General features: G+C 34.7%; 2 protein-coding genes across 2 annotated transcripts; both read left to right on the top strand.

Annotated features, from left to right (window-relative positions):
• The first annotated feature begins 215 nt into the window (after positions 1–215).
• LOC133882012 (protein ROOT HAIR SPECIFIC 17-like) lies at positions 216–5,888 on the top strand. The gene is made up of 11 exons (XM_062321096.1): positions 216–785; positions 882–935; positions 1,038–1,128; positions 1,281–1,357; positions 2,353–2,441; positions 2,522–2,705; positions 3,173–3,354; positions 3,745–3,847; positions 3,943–4,274; positions 4,649–5,138; positions 5,229–5,888. Exons 1-10 carry the CDS (start codon positions 453–455, stop codon positions 5,097–5,099), a joined length of 1,896 nt encoding a protein of 631 aa, XP_062177080.1. The 5' UTR covers positions 216–452; the 3' UTR covers positions 5,100–5,138; positions 5,229–5,888.
• Positions 5,889–9,125: 3,237 nt separating this feature from the next.
• LOC133882177 (protein HIGH CHLOROPHYLL FLUORESCENCE PHENOTYPE 244, chloroplastic) lies at positions 9,126–13,140 on the top strand. The gene is made up of 8 exons (XM_062321291.1): positions 9,126–9,383; positions 9,658–9,893; positions 10,586–10,684; positions 11,154–11,348; positions 11,828–11,920; positions 12,025–12,120; positions 12,499–12,639; positions 12,840–13,140. Exons 1-8 carry the CDS (start codon positions 9,212–9,214, stop codon positions 13,014–13,016), a joined length of 1,209 nt encoding a protein of 402 aa, XP_062177275.1. The 5' UTR covers positions 9,126–9,211; the 3' UTR covers positions 13,017–13,140.
• The last annotated feature ends 6,651 nt before the right edge of the window (positions 13,141–19,791 follow it).

The following is a 19,791-nucleotide window of genomic DNA, read 5'->3' on the forward strand; positions in this document are numbered from 1 at the left end:
TTTTTTGATAATAACAAACTAACTACTTATAATTATTAAATTGAAATAAGTGGTTAGTAATTTTCAAATATTAGCTGATTTTCAAATAACAAAAGCAAATGAGGATAAGACAAAAACCCCAATTCATAGGGATAATTCATAAATATCCTAAAATTTGTATATACAGATAGACTACAGTACAGATAGTCCCGGTTTAGAATGTCAAAGAAAACGCTGCAAACGGTCAAAGGCGCGCTAAGATGTGCGTTCCGATCTGTTGAACTACAAGACACGTCTACTCCACATGAGGTGTGAGTAATTACACCCAAGAAGCGCCGGACGCCAAGAAATCTTCCGAGCGATTGGTTCCGTGGCGGGGTCCCCTTGTTTACAAACAAATTCTTTTTTCTCTTTTTGAATCAGTTGTTTGTAGTCGTAGACTCGTAGTTGTGTTCTTCTGGGGAAGAGCTTGTATGGAAACGCGGTCGCCCTCGTCTTCGTCACCATCGCACAGACAAGACCACCACCATCAATGTTCTTCTCCTCCTCGTCTTTCTCCAAATACAGGTACAGGAACAGCAACAACAACGGGGACGGGAACGAGAGCTATGAAGAAGAAGAAGAAGCTGAGTAATGGTAGTAAGCGAGGCGTGGTGGCGAGTGGGCTGATCATCGTGAGCCTCCTCCACCACCTCCGGCGCCGACGCCTCCTACACCCGCTCTTCTCGGCAGTATCCGCCTGCGTGCTCCTCCTCTTCGCCGCCTCCTCCCTCCCCATCATCAACCACAACCACTTCTACTTCTCTGTACTCTCATCCTCTAACTCTGTCTCTGTTTCTCTTCCTCAACAACGCCGTATTATTCTCTGTTTCTGCAACTGCGTTTTACTTTTTTGATTTCAGGCCGGCAATGCGGTCGAGGTCGGATCCGTCTCAGAGACGGCGTTTACGGTGCCGGTACGGGGAGTTTCGTGGATTTCCGTTTCGGTTTCGGTTTCGGTTTCGGTTCTGGTTCTTTTGTTTGATTGTTTGTCGTTTGTTGGATTGGTTGTTGTTCAGGCAAGTGGAGGCAGCTTAGTCCGTGATTTGTGGGCCTCCAAGCTGTCAAAGCTGTACCGCGGTTGCAGCAATGCTAGCGATAGGTTTGCAAGTATGGCATCGAAATCCAGAATCTTTCGTTTCCGAATTCGACGTTAAATTTCGATTCAAATTTTCATTTGTTGATGAGATTTTTGGGAGTCTAATTTTGTACTTAATTACGTGGAGTTAATTGATAATTATCGCTGAGCTGTTTGGTTGCAGGGGCTGATGTGAAAACGCATCCGAATCGATACTTGTTGATTGCTACTAGTGGAGGCTTGAATCAACAAAGAACAGGGGTAAGCTTCTTGAGCCATGCTTTGTTTATATAATTTTTTTGGATTAAGCTTTTGTTGGTATTGTTTGTCTAAAAAGGCTTAATACTGGATTAATCGATTTGAATTTGAATTATTTGTCACGTCATCCATAACTATGTGACCTGTCAATCATAATCATTATTTACCACCTGAGCTTTTACAAGATCCTTGATTTTTCCTTAATTTCCTCAATTCATGGTATTATGCTGAGACGACAAAATCCGAACCATTCAGTTAAAAATAATAGATAAGATTTTAAGAAATCATTAATCCTAAAAAATAATTGCAGTTTTCTTGTCTTCGAAATGTGGATTATGACTGCGCTTGGGCAGCTGAGTGCAGTTAGATGTTAATGCCCAGACTCCCAGTCACTTGGATTAGAAAAAGAAGAAGAGGAAGTTCTTAAGTAAAGGGTCTTCTATTAGTTTGTTATAAGTTCTCTCGTTAAATTTTGGAATTTTTTTTACTGTTGTAGTGATCCATTTCCGTGTTCCATATAGTTAATGCGCGTAGATTTGTTTATGATTACTGGTACTAGAATGAGAAATTTTTGCTCTTTTTGACAAGTGATATAGGTGAAATGATGGAAACCCCATGTACATGTGATGTTCAACAACTAGAAATTGAGGGTGACGATAATCTTTCTAAGTGTCAAGGCTTAGGAGTGAGGTTAAGTTAAATATGGATATGCAGCTTTTCTTAGATTTCCCAATGAATAGCTCAAAGTGCACAGGTTGAACTTTGCAGTTGATTGTTTGGTGTGGTGTGTGGAGTTCGTTGGTCTATGCAATCACTCATGATTTTTCCCCTAAAAAGTGGGCTTTTGAATTTTTACTGATAGAAACTACTTGATAGGGAACAGTATTGTTTTGTGTTTTTACAAATGATTCCAGGAATATATTGTTCCATTATTGGACACTGTATGTAATTATAATGGGTGACTTACTTAATTAGTTCTGAATCTTACCTTGCTGCAGATAACAGATGCTGTTGTTGCAGCTTACATTTTGAATGCTACTCTTGTTGTTCCCAAGCTGGATCAGAAATCTTTTTGGAAGGATACCAGGTTTGTTTTTATGTCTGATTGCTTGGGTTCGGGGATTATATATAGTCCCTACATCTGATGCAATCTGGTGTTTGCTGCAGCAACTTTTCTGAGATCTTTGACGTGGACCAATTTATATCGTTTCTTTCAAAAGATGTTAAAATCATTAAAGAGCTTCCCTCAAACGGAGGGAAAGCTCTAAATACATATACCATGCGTGTTCCAAGGAAGTGTAATCCCAAATGCTACGAGAGCCGTGTTCTACCTGTTCTTAACAAAAAGCATGTAAGTGTTCAGTTCCTTGACTAAAGTTGTGGATCTTATAATCAGTTCGCTGAATGTCATTGAATATGTTTTATGTTCATTTTTTTTTGGTATCTGATGGTGTGATTCCATTAACATGAACAATAGTACTACTTTTCAAAAAAGTAAAAGAGAAGAAAAATATAAACAAAAGATAATAGGCTAAGCTATGGGAATGATTGTTGTAGTATTGTGTCTGCCATGGATGCAGATGTTAAGGGCCTGACCAATTGTTCTGGATGTTCCTTTCCTTCATTCTTAGATTTCATAATAATGTTAAATTCTTGCTCTGCAATTTATACCTTAAAATAAAAATGAAAGACATTGTATAACTGTTTGCCAGATTCTTTGAGAATGTTTAAGGTTTACAATAACAAGCAATTGCTATTCTTGAATGAGTTATTTGATTCCATAATTTACACTTTTTGGTTACCCTTTTGATGGTGCAGGCCGTTCAGCTCACTAAGTTTGATTACAGGCTTTCAAATAAGTTGAATGCTGGTTTGCAGAAGCTGAGATGTAGAGTTAACTACCACGCTTTGAAATTTACCGATTCTATTCTTGAAATGGGTGAAAAGTTGGTTCAGAAGATGAGGATGAAAAGTGATCATTTCATTGCCCTGCATTTGAGGTAAAGCACAGTTAGTTTCCAACCATGCTTTTAGTAATTCTTCCTTTACTCTTTTACATGCTATATTCAGTTATACTTCTACCATGAAGCTAATTGCCTCTTGTCAGACTACCTTGTAACAGGTAAAACTTGTATTGTTTTGAGTTTATATCAACATGATACCCATGGAATAAGAGTGCATTTCTCATTATTTGTAGAAAAGAGTATTGCATCTGTAGAGGCTTTTGGATGAGTATATAATGTGCGAGTGTGCAGATTTTATGATAAAAAAAACTTGGAGTTACAACGTTTCAATAGATTGAAATATATTTACCACAAAGGTTTTGTTTAAAAAATTTTAGAAGTACAGTGGGAAAAGTTGTTTATTTCAAATTCGTTTTTCATGTCTAGGTTTGAACCTGATATGCTTGCATTTTCTGGATGCTATTATGGTGGGGGTGAAAAAGAAAGAGCAGAACTTGGTGCAATTAGGAAGAGATGGAAAACTCTACATGTGAGGCCCCACTTGTTCTTAGAAATGATTATTCAATTCAACAGCAGATTAGCCCTGTCTGAATATTAAGATTTTTATTTTGGCATGAGATGCAGGCAAGCAACCCCGATAAAGGACGAAGGCATGGGCGATGCCCACTCACTCCAGAGGAAGTTGGTCTTATGCTAAGAGCATTGGGTTTTGGAAGTGATGCTCACTTATATGTGGCATCAGGTGAAGTATATGGTGGTGAAGAGACATTGGCACCACTCAAAGCACTCTTCCCAAATTATCATTCAAAAGAGACTATAGCCAGCAAGGAGGAGTTGGCACCATTTTCATCATTTTCTTCTCGCATGGCTGCGCTAGACTTCATTGTTTGTGATGACAGCGATGTTTTTGTCACCAACAACAATGGCAACATGGCTAGAATGTTAGCTGGACGGAGGTATGCTAATTATTTAAAATTTTAAGAATGACTTCAATACTCTCTGGATTTTATTTTGGACAATGTTCAGTTTATGTTATTTAGTTTTAAATGAAATTGTCCTTAGAATTGAGGTGGTTTTTGGCAACAATTAAAGTGCCACCAGTTTGCTGGGGGAAGGAAGTTTTGTGGGTTGAGAGAAGATATATAGTTGAAAGTTTCTGTAGTATTGCCTTCACCTTTTTAACTTTCAGAACATTCAAAATGTTCTAACTAGGGTCATTCTAGTGGCCATTGGAGATCATTATCGTTGCTTCCTTATTGTTTCATTGAGCTAGATAACTCGAGCTGTTCACTTGTTATACATAATAACATAAACGTGCTTGTCTATGCAGAAGATACTTTGGTCACAAACCAACAATCCGTCCAAATGCTAAAAAATTGTACCGATTGTTCCTGAACCGAAATAACATGACATGGGAAGAATTTGCCTCCAGGGTTCGAACTGATCAGATTGGCTTCATGGGAGAGCCAAACGAGGTGAGGCCAGGCAGGGGTGAGTTTCATGAGAACCCAACATCCTGCATATGCGAGAAGTCCAAAGCAAAGGCCAGGGAGGTTTTCATTCCTCATAGTCGAAATAAAAGTGGCAAGGAAGATAGCACAAATAACGACACGGGTGATGTGACAGACGATCAGTTAATGGAGGATGATTCTGATATGGATTATGCAGAGAATGCAATTAGGATCCAAGAGAGAGGGCTCCCTAATGAAACAGATTCAGATCCCAATATTTTGCTTAAACCCGAGCAACCTGAACTCGAGGAAGAGTTATTTTCGGACTAAAATCAAGGAGGCTGCACCCATTTCCCATTGAAAAGACTTGTGAGCTTCACTTAACCCAATTTTTCAACGAATTGTTTGGGTCTTTTTAGTCTGCTATTTTGCTTCAATGGACAGAACTTTCTTGAACAGAATGGCAATGACAACAAAGGACTTTGTACATAAAGGCATTGGCAATCGACCTGATTGAGCTTCCAGTTTCTGTATATGGTCGCACAGTACACTGGCCGTGGGGATAAGCAATCCTCCATTCGGATTTAGAAGCTTCTTGTACATAAAAACCACCAGGATATGTGGCCAAGGACAGAATCTTTTGCTCTCTTTGAGGATTCTCACCGTAAGGCCAGGACAGTAATATGATAGGAGGGACATGAAAAAAAATGGGGGGGGGGAATTGACATTGATTTATAACTTAGACTTTAGGTTTTCCCTTTCATTTCTTTCTTTTTGAATTTTGTTTTGCCATTTCTTCTAGGATATGTATACATAAAAATGTTTGGTTTAGAATTTTTGAAAGTGATGAATACAAAGCATGTTTTGTTAGGAGGCTGGACACCAAGATGAAAGCATGCTAACTTCTTTGAGGATGATTGTATAATAGGCCCTTCATTTGTTTGAGAGACGTATACCATTGCTCTCAAATTATCAGCTTAGGGAGTGCGCAGGTCTCAAACTCTTGCCCGAAGTCTTTAGCCCTTTTATCGGCAAAAGTGGAAAAAGGTGATGCTTATTCTTTATATCATCACATCCAAGGAAATTATTTAGTAATACAGTTTTTCGCATTTTTCCTTCTGATTTTCTGGGTCGTCTTGAAGTGTAAATGCATGTTAGTCAATCTATTACTTCTATTTGATCCTTGAAATGAACATTTGTAAGAACAAAACAAGTTTCATTTTCAGCGACTGCTTGTTTATTCAACTCGTCTCTTCGCTGATAGGAAGGGTTAGGTTAGGTAACGAGGTTTCCTTCTCTTTTATTCTACCCGAAGATGGTTTGTCTTTTCCAATATAGATGTTTTCAGTGTTGAATTCATCCAAATTCTTCTGGATCTAATGGTTCTTCCATTTTTCTTTTTCATGAAAAAGTACGGATAGAATAAGGGTAGTTCGAAGAATCTTGACACCTCCTAAATCAACTCTAGAGCTGAATATTTTTTTTATTAATGAACTTATGGTGTCTTTAAATAGACACTTAAAATGCAAAGTATAATAAAAGACTAACTAGAATAAATCACTTCTAATGTTATCAACAATGATAACATATTATCTATAACATTTAAATTCTAATCTAATCCTAATTCTATTGTTATTAATAAAGATAACTTATTATCTTTAAGTTATTCTAGTCTTAAACTCCTAATGAAATTATACATTCTTATTCTAAATTAAGAGAGTCTTGCTACTAGCCTACTACAAGACTTCTTCTGCCATATGATATTGACCTTAACAACTTTCGTTTTCACTTTCAATCACCGCGTTTTCTATGTGTGAAGAATCTGGAGATTGATTATTTTCGTTACTATCAGAAACAAACACTTTGTTTCGCAGTGAAAATATGTTAAAAGATTTTCAAAGATAAGTGTTTTTTTTTTTTAATCTTTTTAATTATTTTATTTATTTCTTAGAAAGCTGTGGATCTTTATAAAGATGACTCTAGTAGTCCAAGATTTCTTTAATATTTTCATATTCTATTGAATTATATTCAACTTCTTATTGAATAACCATTATATCTAGAGTACCATAAAATAATTGTGGGATTTTGTTATTACCTATATTCATTCCATCATACATAATGTTTTCTATTTTATTAATTAAGTCATTCAAAGTTCCTTTAGTCTCTTGTTTGATATCTAAATTAACTATTGAACCAATTTGATTTATATTATTATCTACTTTATCTACTTAAATAGATAAAGACACTAATTCAGACTCAACATAATTTTGATTCTTGAGTTTAATTTTTTCTTCTACTTTTTTTTTCCCCCCTAATTCATTGAAGAAAAGGGTTACAAGAATTGAATCATTCTCACTTCTGATCCTAAAAAAAGAATAAGTAGACGATCCTATTAATGAAAAATGGGTGAGCTTCCAACAATAGACCAAAACCAAACTAAAAAAACGCTCAACAGTAGACCCAAACCAAACTAAAATAGTGCTGAAATATTTACAAAAGTAAAAAATTGGTCAAACAAATGAGCCGGTACTTTCAAGAGGCCGCGCAAGGCGATTATAAAAGTTAAAGGAAAATATATTAGAACAAGCCCATTTGCATCCTCACTTAAGACCAGCAACGATCGCTAATACTATTTAGACTAACACTTATACTACTAAGATTATTCTCATAGAACATTGGCAGAGCCAGGGTACAACGAGGGGGCAATTGCCTATCTTGGCTCATATATATAAACTGCAAAAAGATTATTTTATATAAATAAAAATGTCTTGCCCCTCTAATTCAAAATAATGTCTTCTCCATTTTTCATGTAGCAACCCCCTCCCAAAATTTTGGATAGAGTTTTTCTCCGACCTAGTCTATAAAAATGATGTCTTTTTACACATTTTTTAAATAACATGTGAGAAGCACATGTTTTTTTAATAAATTTTCTTCCAACTTTGTCCTTGTTATTAAAAAAGCATGGTCATTTCACATGCAAATAAATACATGACATTTTTTATAAACCGGGTTGAAGGGAGTCCCTTTAACCTAGTTTGGAGGAAATCTTTCCCCCAAATTTTTTTAAAGAAATCAGGCACACAGAACTTTTTGAACATTTTCAGATATGTTTTCAAACTTTCACATGGATTTATTTTCTTGTTTTACTATTAATTAATCAAATTATTTTTATAAATTTTAATATTTGGACTGTACCTTTAAGTTAATGTGTTGATGAATATATAGACATTTCAAAATATGAAAAATTGCTGAAAACAACTAAATAAATTAAGGTAAAAAAAACAGATTACAAGTTAGATTCATATGTTTTAAATGATAATTAAATAATTTTTCATTTATTTTGTCACTTATATCATTTAATATTTTTGACAATCAAATTTAATTTTTTCTTTTAATTTCCTTTGATATAAACCAGATAGTCTTACTGTTCTCATGAAAGCAATACCAAATTAGTTTTGGCAAGATTATGAACATCCTTCTGAACCGAATCATATAGAAGTAAGATATAAAAAAAGATCATATTCCTAAAAAGTTTTAAAAAGAAGAATTAATTTGTGCTTATAATTATGAGAAATTTAAACCAAATGAACAAATATGAACAAGAAATTTTAGCTGAATCCCAAATTTGAAAAAGCGGAAGAATTTTTTTGAATGAAAAAGCCAAAAAGTTGCTTTCTCATGATGTTTTTAAAAATTTCAACAAAAAAATTGAAGATTAAGGAGTTAAGGTAACACATAAATGGTGATAATTTCCTCATGGGAAAAATATTTCACCTTCTGGATGATAAGTTCAGCATGATGGAGAGTCAGAGAAAAATACATGTATATTTTCTTTTCTTAACTAGAAGAGAAAATAATTTCATGTCTATACTCTTTGTTCTCGTTTTTATTCTTATCTGAACCATGTCTTTCAAATTAGGATCATTAATTAAGATAAAATAATTTAGTTTAATGTCATATTAAACTACTCTATTTACAAGATTAGATTGAATTTCTTCAAGAATAGCTTTAAGATGTATCGTTTTTTGTAAAACAGTACAATTAAAAGATTATGATTTTCTACAATTATTTGTTCGAATTCTCTTGAATTTGGACAAGTAATTGTGAGAAATCACTTATAAAATTTGACCAAATAAAAATTGAACTGTCTAACCACGTATCGGTAAAGTGAATCTACTCCCTCAAATTCAAATAAAATGCTTATCCAGAAAGGGACAATGGAAATATAAATGGGTAGCATGGCTTGCAGAGATTGGTCTGTGACTGCTTGGCTGACAGCATTTACGATGGATATAGTGTGTTCACATATATATATATATATACACGTCAGCTAAATCTTAATCCAATTCGGAGCGACTACGTGGCCACATTGGAGTCCCTTGTTCTCCTTCATCCTACTCGATTCGACACTTCTACCCATTGAAGGTGTTCAGAGAGCAACAATGGCGTTGAGGCTGCCAATTACACAGCATTCGGCACCTGGCAAGTTCAGTCATCATTGCACCAAAACCCCAGATAATAGCCATACCGCACTGTCATGGCGGCGCACTCTAGCTCCTGACTCTCGCATATGTTATTCGGTTTCCGCACCCATTTCTCCATCTTCCACCACTGGTACTTCATTTTCCTTCTCTAATGCGCTTCTCTCATAAGAATGGGTGTTTTATGGTTGGTTGATGTAATTGAAGTAGTCCAGGCGTATATAATCTAAGTGGGTCTAGAATGATACGTTGTTGATGTAACATAATTAGTTTAAATATAACTGGGTTTCACCTATATTTAACTATAAGCTTCAGTTTTCGATAATGGTATTCTCCTCAAATGTCGTATCAAAGCCAAGCTTGAAACTTGCTGGTTGGTTTTTATAACTGTTTTTTGTTCTTTCAAGGGAAATCCTATGGGATGACGTGCACTTCAGCTCAGACAACATCAGCGGGGGTAGTGAATCTAGGACCAGGGACGCCGATCAGGCCAACGAGCATTCTAGTGGTTGGTGCCACTGGAACTCTGGGAAGGCAGGTTGTGAGGCGGGCGCTTGATGAAGGCTATGATGTCAGGTGTCTTGTCAGGCCTAGACCTGCCCCTGCTGACTTCCTTCGCGATTGGGGCGCTACGGTTGTCAATGTACGTCCCTTGCACCCTCTCACTCGCCAATTCGTTTCTGCTTTTAGCGTTGATTTGCAATTATATGTATTGGGTTTTGTTTGTGTTTGTATGGAAGCAGGCAATTTTGTCATGTAATTTGATGTGGGCAATTAGGTTTTGTTTTTTTTGGAGATTGGTATGTGCAAATGTAGTGGCAGCTAGTTTAGCTATGACCAGCTACCTTATGCATAAAGATTTTGACTAAATCAGATGATTTTGACTCTGGCTAATCTTTTTTGGAGTCGGCAAAGTTGGTTTGAATTCTTGATGATCTGGGGTTCACTGGCATCTGAACTTACATTACAAAAATTTCCATAAAAACTGTGGTTCTGTGGTAGATCCATGAATGTTTTGCTTCAGATTGTTTTATTGTTTCACTTCTGGAACCTTCTTAAGGCCATGCGTTAAGTTTTGCTGTCTTACTTTGAGGGTATCTTCCAGAAATGAGTGCAATTTTCTCGATAGATATAGATGCATCTTGTTGTATCCTGTCTTATTTGCCAGATGCCTGATTTAATTGTCATAAGTTTGATTTATTTATGAACATGTTTGGAGATTCATTACTTACAAAAAAGCTTGGTTGAAGCATTTGGGTTAGTTGTACGTTGCACAGGGTTTAATTTATACTCTATTGAAGTTCAAGGACTGAGTGTGAAGTTTTTACTGAGCAGGCAGACCTTAGCAAACCGGAGACCATACCCGCAACACTAGTCGGTGTTCATACTGTCATCGACTGTGCCACAGGGCGTCCAGAAGAGCCCATTAAGACGGTAAGTTTTGGGCTGAATATAGATTTGTTTCTCTCATTATGTTTCTTATGACAACAGAATCGACCTAGTTAGGTTTTTAGTAAAAATTGATGCATCCTTTTAACCTTGGTGAGGCAGCAAGGGTCATTGGATGTGCCAATGACTTCTTTTTTAGAATCCCTCTACGTGCAGGTTTCCTTGTTCATCTTTCTTGTTTTATCAGTACAAAGTCTTTAATGTTATTGTGCAATTAGTGGTATCTTCCAGTTGATCAATAACAACTTATGGAGTAAAAACGGTCAGCTTTCAATAAACATCTGCAGAACATATGGAAATTCCTGAGAGATTTATGTTTACATTTTTATCAAGAAAGTCCTCTCGTCTGACATTTAAAAGTTATTATATGTTGTAAAAATATTTCATTTCCAAATTCCGATAATGCTGTATAATGGATTGCTTGCCTTATCTAATCCATTTTTTTTCTGTTTAGGTAGATTGGGAAGGAAAAGTTGCTCTTATACAATGTGCAAAAGCAATGGGAATCCAGAAATATGTATTCTTTTCCATCCACAACTGTGACAAACATCCTGAAGTTCCACTAATGGAGATAAAGTACTGCACTGAGAAGTTTCTTCAGGACTCGGGCCTAACTCACATCACAATCCGGTTATGTGGTTTCATGCAAGTAATTATCACCTAAATGAAATTTTGGCATTTTTATCCATAATATCAGTACTGGCATGGTTTAATTTTTTGTTTCTCTCTGTGCTTAATGTTTCTATTGACCCTTCATCTTCTGAGTTCTGATTATTATCCTCATAGGACAGTCCTCCCTTTTTCCTACCTCTCTGTCGTTTCTCCTGAAACATAGTATACTCAAAAGAGTATTTCTTAATTTATGTCTTATGGAAGTATTGGTTCCTTGAAATAAGTTTGCCAATTGAAGAGATTTATGTAACAAATAGTAACATCCCTGCTGAATGTTCATGTTCTCTAAAATGACCTAAGCCAAGGAGATGATTATGTGAAACAGTCTGTTATTATATATGTATCATCAGAACAGATGATTGTTTCCTGTTCTGAGTTTTGTGTTTCATTTCGTTTCAATCTTTCTTTTGATATTAATTTGTACCAAGTGAAAATGCTTCTTGCCAATTCTCCCAGGGCCTTATTGGGCAGTATGCAGTGCCTATTCTAGAGGAGAAATCTGTTTGGGGAACAGATGCCCCAACAAGAATTGCTTACATGGACACCCAGGTAAGTTTTGTCTAAATTTTTTACCTGATTGGTTTCAGGAAGACAATCATATTCAATCATAAATATCTTTCACAGTTTCTAAAGATGTTCTCATTGTGCATTAGGATATAGCTCGCTTGACATTTATAGCCCTACGCAATGAGCAAATTAATGGGAAGCTTCTCACTTTTTCTGGCCCTCGTGCATGGACAAGCCAAGAGGTAAAGAAGACTATAAAGACACAAACCATTTGCCTAGGGGTGTTTATTTCTATCACTATCCCTGAACCTTGTTTTCTTCACAATCTTGAGAGAGATTTGTTTGATTGCTGAGAAAACATAGGGAGGAAATGACAACTGATGACCTCATACCCGAAAATAATTGGAGTCGCTAGCCTTCCATTTCTTTTTAAACAAATTGTTTTAGCCCACATTAACTTTTGGTAATCGCACTACTTTTCTGCACTGGGTTGGGAGCAACCCTTTACAGCTTTACTCTTATAGAGAGAGAGGGAGTAAATGATCAGTGGCTTTGGATAAAAGTGAATATCAATCTCTTTCTTCTTCCATGTTAAAAGAAGGTTCCTTCTTGTATTTTAGGTGATAACATTATGCGAGAGGCTTGCAGGGCAAGATGCAAATGTTACTACAGTTCCCGTCTCTGTCTTGAGATTTACTCGCCAATTGACTCGAATTTTTGAGTGGACAAATGATGTTGCTGATAGATTGGCATTTTCAGAGGTAACAAAGTCTTGTGTTTTCACTTAAGAATATATCTCTATTTGACACATTGCTGTTATTCTGGGGATATTTGTAAATAACATAGATCTCATGAAAGCTGAACAAAGATGAGAGTTATTTTATAATCTAAATATGTGCTTTATTTATTTATCTACAAAATCAAAATATTAATATAGTGTCTTTACTGGGTGGATTTGTAGGTCCTTACAAGTGACATTGTTTTCTCTGTTCCGATGAGTGAGACATATAAACTTCTTGGTGTGGATGCAAAAGATATAGTCACCCTAGAGAAGTATTTGCAAGATTACTTCACAAACATATTGAAGAAATTGAAAGATCTCAAAGCACAGTCAAAGCAAACTGACATCTACTTCTGAGTGAAGACCATTTTGTAATTGTAAATGGCCCCCATGTACGTATTTGACAAGTTTGATACCTGATAACGCTCCTCTAAGAGGAATACCATTAATTTGGGCCCCTTACCTCCCTATTTTGGTTTCATGCACGGCTGTCAATTTTTTATCTAACTCGTGAACTTAATACGAACCCCCCAACACTTAATTAGCGGGTTAGGATTAAGGGTCTAACCCGTTTAATTAAATGAGTCGGGTTTGTGTTCACCTATATAGTCTTATACTGATGTTTCAACACAACTTTAACTTGACACACGACATTAATGTCTGATAATTTTTAACTTGACTTTGTGAATCCAACACGAAGCTGTCATGAAATTAGCGGATTAAGGTTGAGGGGTTTGACTCAATTAATTAAATTAATTAAATGAGTTCAGTTAGACGAACTTATATAATTTTATATTTATGTCTCAGCATGATGTAAACCCGACATGAATTTTCTGTCTCAATTCTAAACAGGACTAGGCTGGAACTGTCTGACAACCCAATGGAAATAGGTCCACCTAGCCCCAGTCCATGTCCACTCTTGTAGTCCAAGGCTCCTTTTATAGGTCTGGTAGATGTTGCACCAAACTAAAAGTCACTGCAAGAACTGATACTTTCGCAGGCCTCAGCAAGCCCAACCTTAACCAATACCCTAATGTACCCTTGGGTTGTTAGTGGAAGGGATGGTGGAAATGAAAGAATATGATGAGAGGACACAAATAACGAAAAAGAAAAAGAAAATAAAAAGGTGGTCATTTATGTGTCCGTTTGGTTTAGCCGTTTCGAAACATGCTGTTCGAAAAAATAGTGATATTAAAATGTAGTTAATAAAAACGTAATTTTTAAAGCGACTTGTAAAATCGTACATTTTTAAAAGAGTCCACCTTCGTGGTTTGAAAATGTGGGCTTTTTTTTTTTTGGTATTTTCAAGCCGCCATTTTTTTTTTCAAATATACTCTCAAGTGAGACATTTTTTGAGAGGCCGACCGAGCACTCTTTCTGTATAACCAGGAAGCCCTTCTTCTTCTTCTTCTTCTCTCTCAATTTTTTTTTTTTTTTTTTCCCGGAAGATTTGAGTTGCTATTGACTATATGGGTTGGTTTTTGTCCAACCTCTAATATGCAATGATAAGACAAGAAGACTATAGACTCAAAAGGTCCCAAGTGAGGTGGTGGTTAAGGAATATTGGGATATAGGATTAAAGGTGAAGGGGCAATTACTAGGTGGGACAGTTGAAACCACCATGTAAACCAAATGTGCCTCTCATGATATATGACCATTTCCATTTGCTTGGGCAATAGGCTCCCCCACCTATTATTTACTTGTAAAGGTGATGTTAAAACCTTGAGATTCTAATTTGTAGCTAGGTCCAATAGGGGATGAAAAAAGAGGACCACCAAAATGACTAACAATTTCTATATATTATATAAAATAAATCTGCCATAGTTGGGATTCCTCGAGGAAATAAAATTTGACTCCGTCTGTTGATGCTTTTTATAGAGTATTATTTTTTATTATTTATTTAAAAAAATATTCTGATATGACATATAAATTAAAGTAATTTTAAATATTTTGTAAGTATTTTTGTCTGCTGTCGAAAACCCTAACAACCTAATTAACCAACATGTAAAAATGCACGGTAATTCAACTCCAAATCCACTCTCTTTCAATAGAAGTTCACCAGCATTTAACTCTTTTCTCTATTCTTTCTATATTTTTTTTTTTGGTAATGGTGGGGTTGTTGGGTAAAAACTGTTGCAAAACTTCTCAAGGGTTTCCATAACTTAACCCAAAAATAAAAACTATTTTATAATATTAATTAAATAATTAAATCAGCTATTTTTTTTATCAGTTTATATTTTTAAAATAAATGTTGATTTAATATAATTTCATAGCAAAAAAAAAAAAAAATTAAACTCACATGTGAAAAAAACATTAAAATATTATTTAAATTAATCACTAAGTTTTTATTTTTCAAAAAGAAAGAAAAAATCATAACACATAGTGATTGCACTGCCTTAACTCTGCTGATTCTTGTACTTGATTCACATGTGCGGTTTTTTTTTTTTTTTTTTCAAATCGTTTTTTTATGAACAACTTGTACGTGTTCCTCGTAAACATAGGGAAAAGTTGAAGAAATCTACCAGTCAAAGAAATTAGATGAAGTGTCAAACACCTCTCTTGTCTGGTTCGACAAATGATGTAATTCATGTGAGTGTGATGTCAATTTTATAACATGCCAACTCAGGTTCGTACTTTTCTCTGATTTTCCAAGTTATAATTTTGGTGGAATAGTACCAAGTAATGATAGAAAACAGAGAGAATAAAAGGGATAACTCGATCCATTGGAGCCATTACATATGGATGAGATTTCTTCAGCATCGATTGCTAATAATTTGAATTTTTTTTTTTTTTTTTTAATCGTGCGGAGATCCAAATGTCAGATTCACTTGTCTCGAACAAATGAGGGATTGTTCCGTGCAAGTCGGGGGCGAGTGGATCCTGTAGCTTTCTTTTTTATGTGGTTGTGTGAGTTGGTAGCAATTTGAACACCTAAATATAAAAAATTCAGATCCATTACATATTCTCCTATTTGGATATAGATTGTAGATTTGGATTCGATGCAATTCGTTGATTGCAATGTATTCAATTGAGATAGTCTCAGAAAGGGGCAGGTCGGCCCTAAGCCTTGGGCTGGCTGAGGTAGGTAGGCTCACATCTGTCTTTTCTGTAGAATTGTTTGAATTATAGAGAATCTTAATCCATAGCTGATTTAAGAGATGGCTCGGCATGTTTTATTCTACCGAATAAAACTTGAAAAGAGATGTAGTTAATCGATCTTTTTGACTAATAAATTTACTTACTCATGAATTAAACTACAAACATATAGAGCCCTAACCAAACCAACTTTTTCAAATTTCCAATGAAAATTTGGTTGCCAAGTACAGTTGATTTCAATTCCAAATAATTTAGGCTAATTAAGTAGGTTGCAATTGTTCACTAGGCACCTGCGGATCAGTTTTCTTTCACTGTTTCTCTCTCAAATAATTTGGTGTTTCTCAAGTAGTAAAAAAGCAAAGGACAAGCAATTATAGAGTTGGGTCCTTTTCTTTTGCCTGTCTTATTCTCATTTCCCCTTTTTCTTTTTTGAATTTTAGATTGAATTATAGCATGGAATTCATCTCCTATTCCTGTTGTTGTCTGTATTTGTCCATTAACAGGCTCAGGAATCTCGAGGATGATTCATTCATATATATTGTTGCTGTGGAAAGAACCTTTAATTGTTACCACATTCTCAAATAATAAAAATTTTCAATGCTCTCGCTAATTAAGGGCAAGAACAAAGCAAAAAATATTAGCCCCAAAAGAACGGAAACCGAGCCGGTTAGTTGGTTTAAGAGAGATACAATTGTCATTCAAAATTTTTGGACCATTTTACCCCTCCTAAATCAACTAACCGGTTCCTCGGAGAGGATCCTTCTCCCAAAATTTATTGCATAGGTCATGCCATCTTCTTCTTCTTTTCACGGTATTTTTTCTTCCCAATTTAGGTCATGGAAGTCCATAGAGTATGGGTAAAATGGCGTTTTATTCTTTAATTGAGCCCTAGAAATAATCAGGAATAGGTAAAATGAAGAAGATCAATTTTATGGTCAAGATTTTGTTTTCTTGAATTTAAATAATGTCATGATTGACAATGCATACACCATGAAATAATATAATAACATGTGAAATCTAATATGCGCCATGGAATCGATCGTGATGCATACGGCAATGCTTTGTAGCGATGTCAAGAAAATAACCAATAATATGCATGTCAATGGGAAATTTAATGATATTACAATTTTTTTTGGAGAGGAAATCAAATTAGATGGATTTCCAAGCTTTTGGATACCATAAAGAGACTTATTTGGAGTGACTTAGAGTAGTAGATGATGCCAATTCTTTGACTATTAGGAATAAGAGAAAGCAAAGAAGAAGCAATCGAAATATATTGAAAATAAAAGATAGACTGATTGTGTCTGCCTAAGAAATTGTAAAGCCAAAGTCATTAGAGATGCCTTGAAACTTGAAAGTAAAAATAGACACGCTTTGAAAGCAATGTTAAACAAAATAATAATAATAATAAATAAATAATGAAAAAAAGATTAAAAAAAAATAAAAAAATATTAGATTTCCATCAATCGTACATTCAAAGACCTCCAATGCCCGTCTCTTACTTTCTTGCCGTGAATCAATCGACAACTACAAATGACGAGGTTGAAAAAGGCCAAACAATTTCTTTTAAGGCAGTGTAAAAACAACTAATAATGCTATTTAGTAAATTGTTATACATATAATATACTGATATGATAATATATTGATATTTTCACTGTCACGTGACTCACGTTATTTCAGTTACATAATTGTCGTATGACAACCTACTAAATATCATTAAGAATAATTTTTATTTATTTTTGTGGATTTTCTGTACCAGAACTTAGCAAAGTTCACAAGAAGAGTTTCTTTGAAATAAGTATAAGAGGCCAAAGAGAGAGCGAGAGAGAAAAAAAGAAAAAAAGAATTAGGCACACATTTAATTTAGGTACGTGATTTAAAGTGGGTCCAAGTAGATAGGCTGGTTTTGCTGACACGCCTGGACCCATATTCAGGTGCACTAGCATTGAAATTAGCATCCCATCACATTCCCCTAATTGTGACTGAATTTCTACTGTGCTGAAACTTTCCCACGTTCCTATAAGAGCATTATGATTAAAATTCTTCATGAGCATCTGTTTGGTGGAAAGAAAAGAAAGATCCTTACGCAGGGATTCTGCCTAAAGTCCCCAATACTTTAAGCTTTATAAAGAATGCCAAGCAAATCTGGATATTCTCAACTCATATATACTTCATTATTTTATAAGCCAACACGCATACTTTATTTGACTTCAAGTTTCTTTAATTGGTTATACTAAAGTTAGACTAATTGTAAGCATGGCATTGTACCAAGATATATAACCATCAGATTATGATTGTTTGATTTATCAGAAAACTAATATTTTCCAACTCATCAATATCCATGGCATTGTTTAGACATATATTCTTGCTGCTATATGAGATGATTTTCTTGTTAATCTGAAGACTGAAATACATACATATACCTTTCTTAAATATTGGGTCAGAGCAGATTGGTTAGCTGATGTTTCTGCATATATTTGTTTTTAGAGAAAAAGAAAAGAACCCTAAAAGTTGGAAAAACCAAACATTCTTTCCAACAAGATTTCATGGCAGTTTTCAGCTAGCCCAAGTTGAAGGTGATGAGGGGGGTACTATTGAGAGTTGATCAGAGATAGAGAGAAAGTGAAAGTGATTGTTAATGGATTCTCATCTGACTTGCTTTTTGTCAAACATGCAGCAGATGATATCTTTTACTTAAAAGAAGATATCAGTTTGTGTTCGTATGCTTTGTCACATGCTTAGTTCCCATATGGAGGACCCTTACTTGCAGTGTACTTGAGAGAGAGAGAGAGAGAGAGAGAGAGAGAGAGAATGCTCTGGTGTTTTGAAGGGTGATTTTCCAAATATGAAACCTGCAGGATATATAATTTAATTAAAAGGCAAGCATTTTCAAAAGATTGATCGATGTCCCTCTAATTGGGTTCAAACGTTAATTATATATATATATATATATATATATATATATATATATATATATATATATATGTTAACGTTAACTGCTCTATCTTAGCTCTACTTCTCCATTTGCTGGCTGTTTGTGGTTCCAATCATAAGGTTATATATATATATATATATGCACCATGCATGCATGCATGGGCATTTTATGTGTTTGAGATTAAAGTTTAAATGTTAGATCCAGGTACGTAGTTTGATCAATAGCGCGCAACAACTTCTCTAACTATCATTCTCTTTCTTAAATCTAAGAAAAATTCTTAAAAAATTTATTGAATCAGATTTCATTGTTATTTCCTAAACTAATGAAATACTGAGAAAATTAAAAGTTGTATCCTAAATTTAGGGAAGCAAAGTAGTCTGTTTTCTTAACATTATTTTAATATAAAATTTTTCATTTTATTTCCTTTCTCATTGCTCTATCATTTATTTAAAACAGTATTTAAATGATTTATCTTTCTTCTCACTTTTTTCTAGCATTTAAATTAAATAATATTTAAATGAAATAGAGAAATTATAAGTGAAGCTAATTACTTTTGTGAAATGCATTTAAATTGAGAAGCAAAAAGTAATTTAATTCAATTAACAACAAAATTTAAGAGAAATTACTGTAAATTAGTGCTCTTACATCGTAAAAATGATACGACAGAATACAATTAATTCTCCTAAACACTAGACCCTAGATTTACAACGAAAAAAAAAAAAGAAAAAGAAAGAAGAAGAAGAAGAAACAAAAAAGAAAAGCTGAAGAAAGAGCAAAAACATGCATAAAGACTAGCTTGCACAATTGAACCACACTAGCATGGGAATGGTGCCTGCCAAGTGCCAACAGTGAAATCCATTAGCAGCACCAAATACCAATAAATGAATTGAAGTGTGCAAACATACATGAAAGATGTTGGCACTTGTTATAAGTTGCTTGGTTTCGTTAACAATATTTTTGGTTAATCAAAAAAAAAAAATCTGGACCGTGAAATGAATCCCGATCAAATGAATCGAATCTTATTCTTCTACATCTAAAATAGAAAAAATATCACAAGGTTACAAGGCATTAATTTGTTACATAATAGAATTCATTAATTTT

Source organism: Alnus glutinosa, chromosome 11, assembly GCF_958979055.1.
Source record: "Alnus glutinosa chromosome 11, dhAlnGlut1.1, whole genome shotgun sequence".
In the NCBI taxonomy this organism is placed as follows: domain Eukaryota; kingdom Viridiplantae; phylum Streptophyta; class Magnoliopsida; order Fagales; family Betulaceae; genus Alnus; species Alnus glutinosa.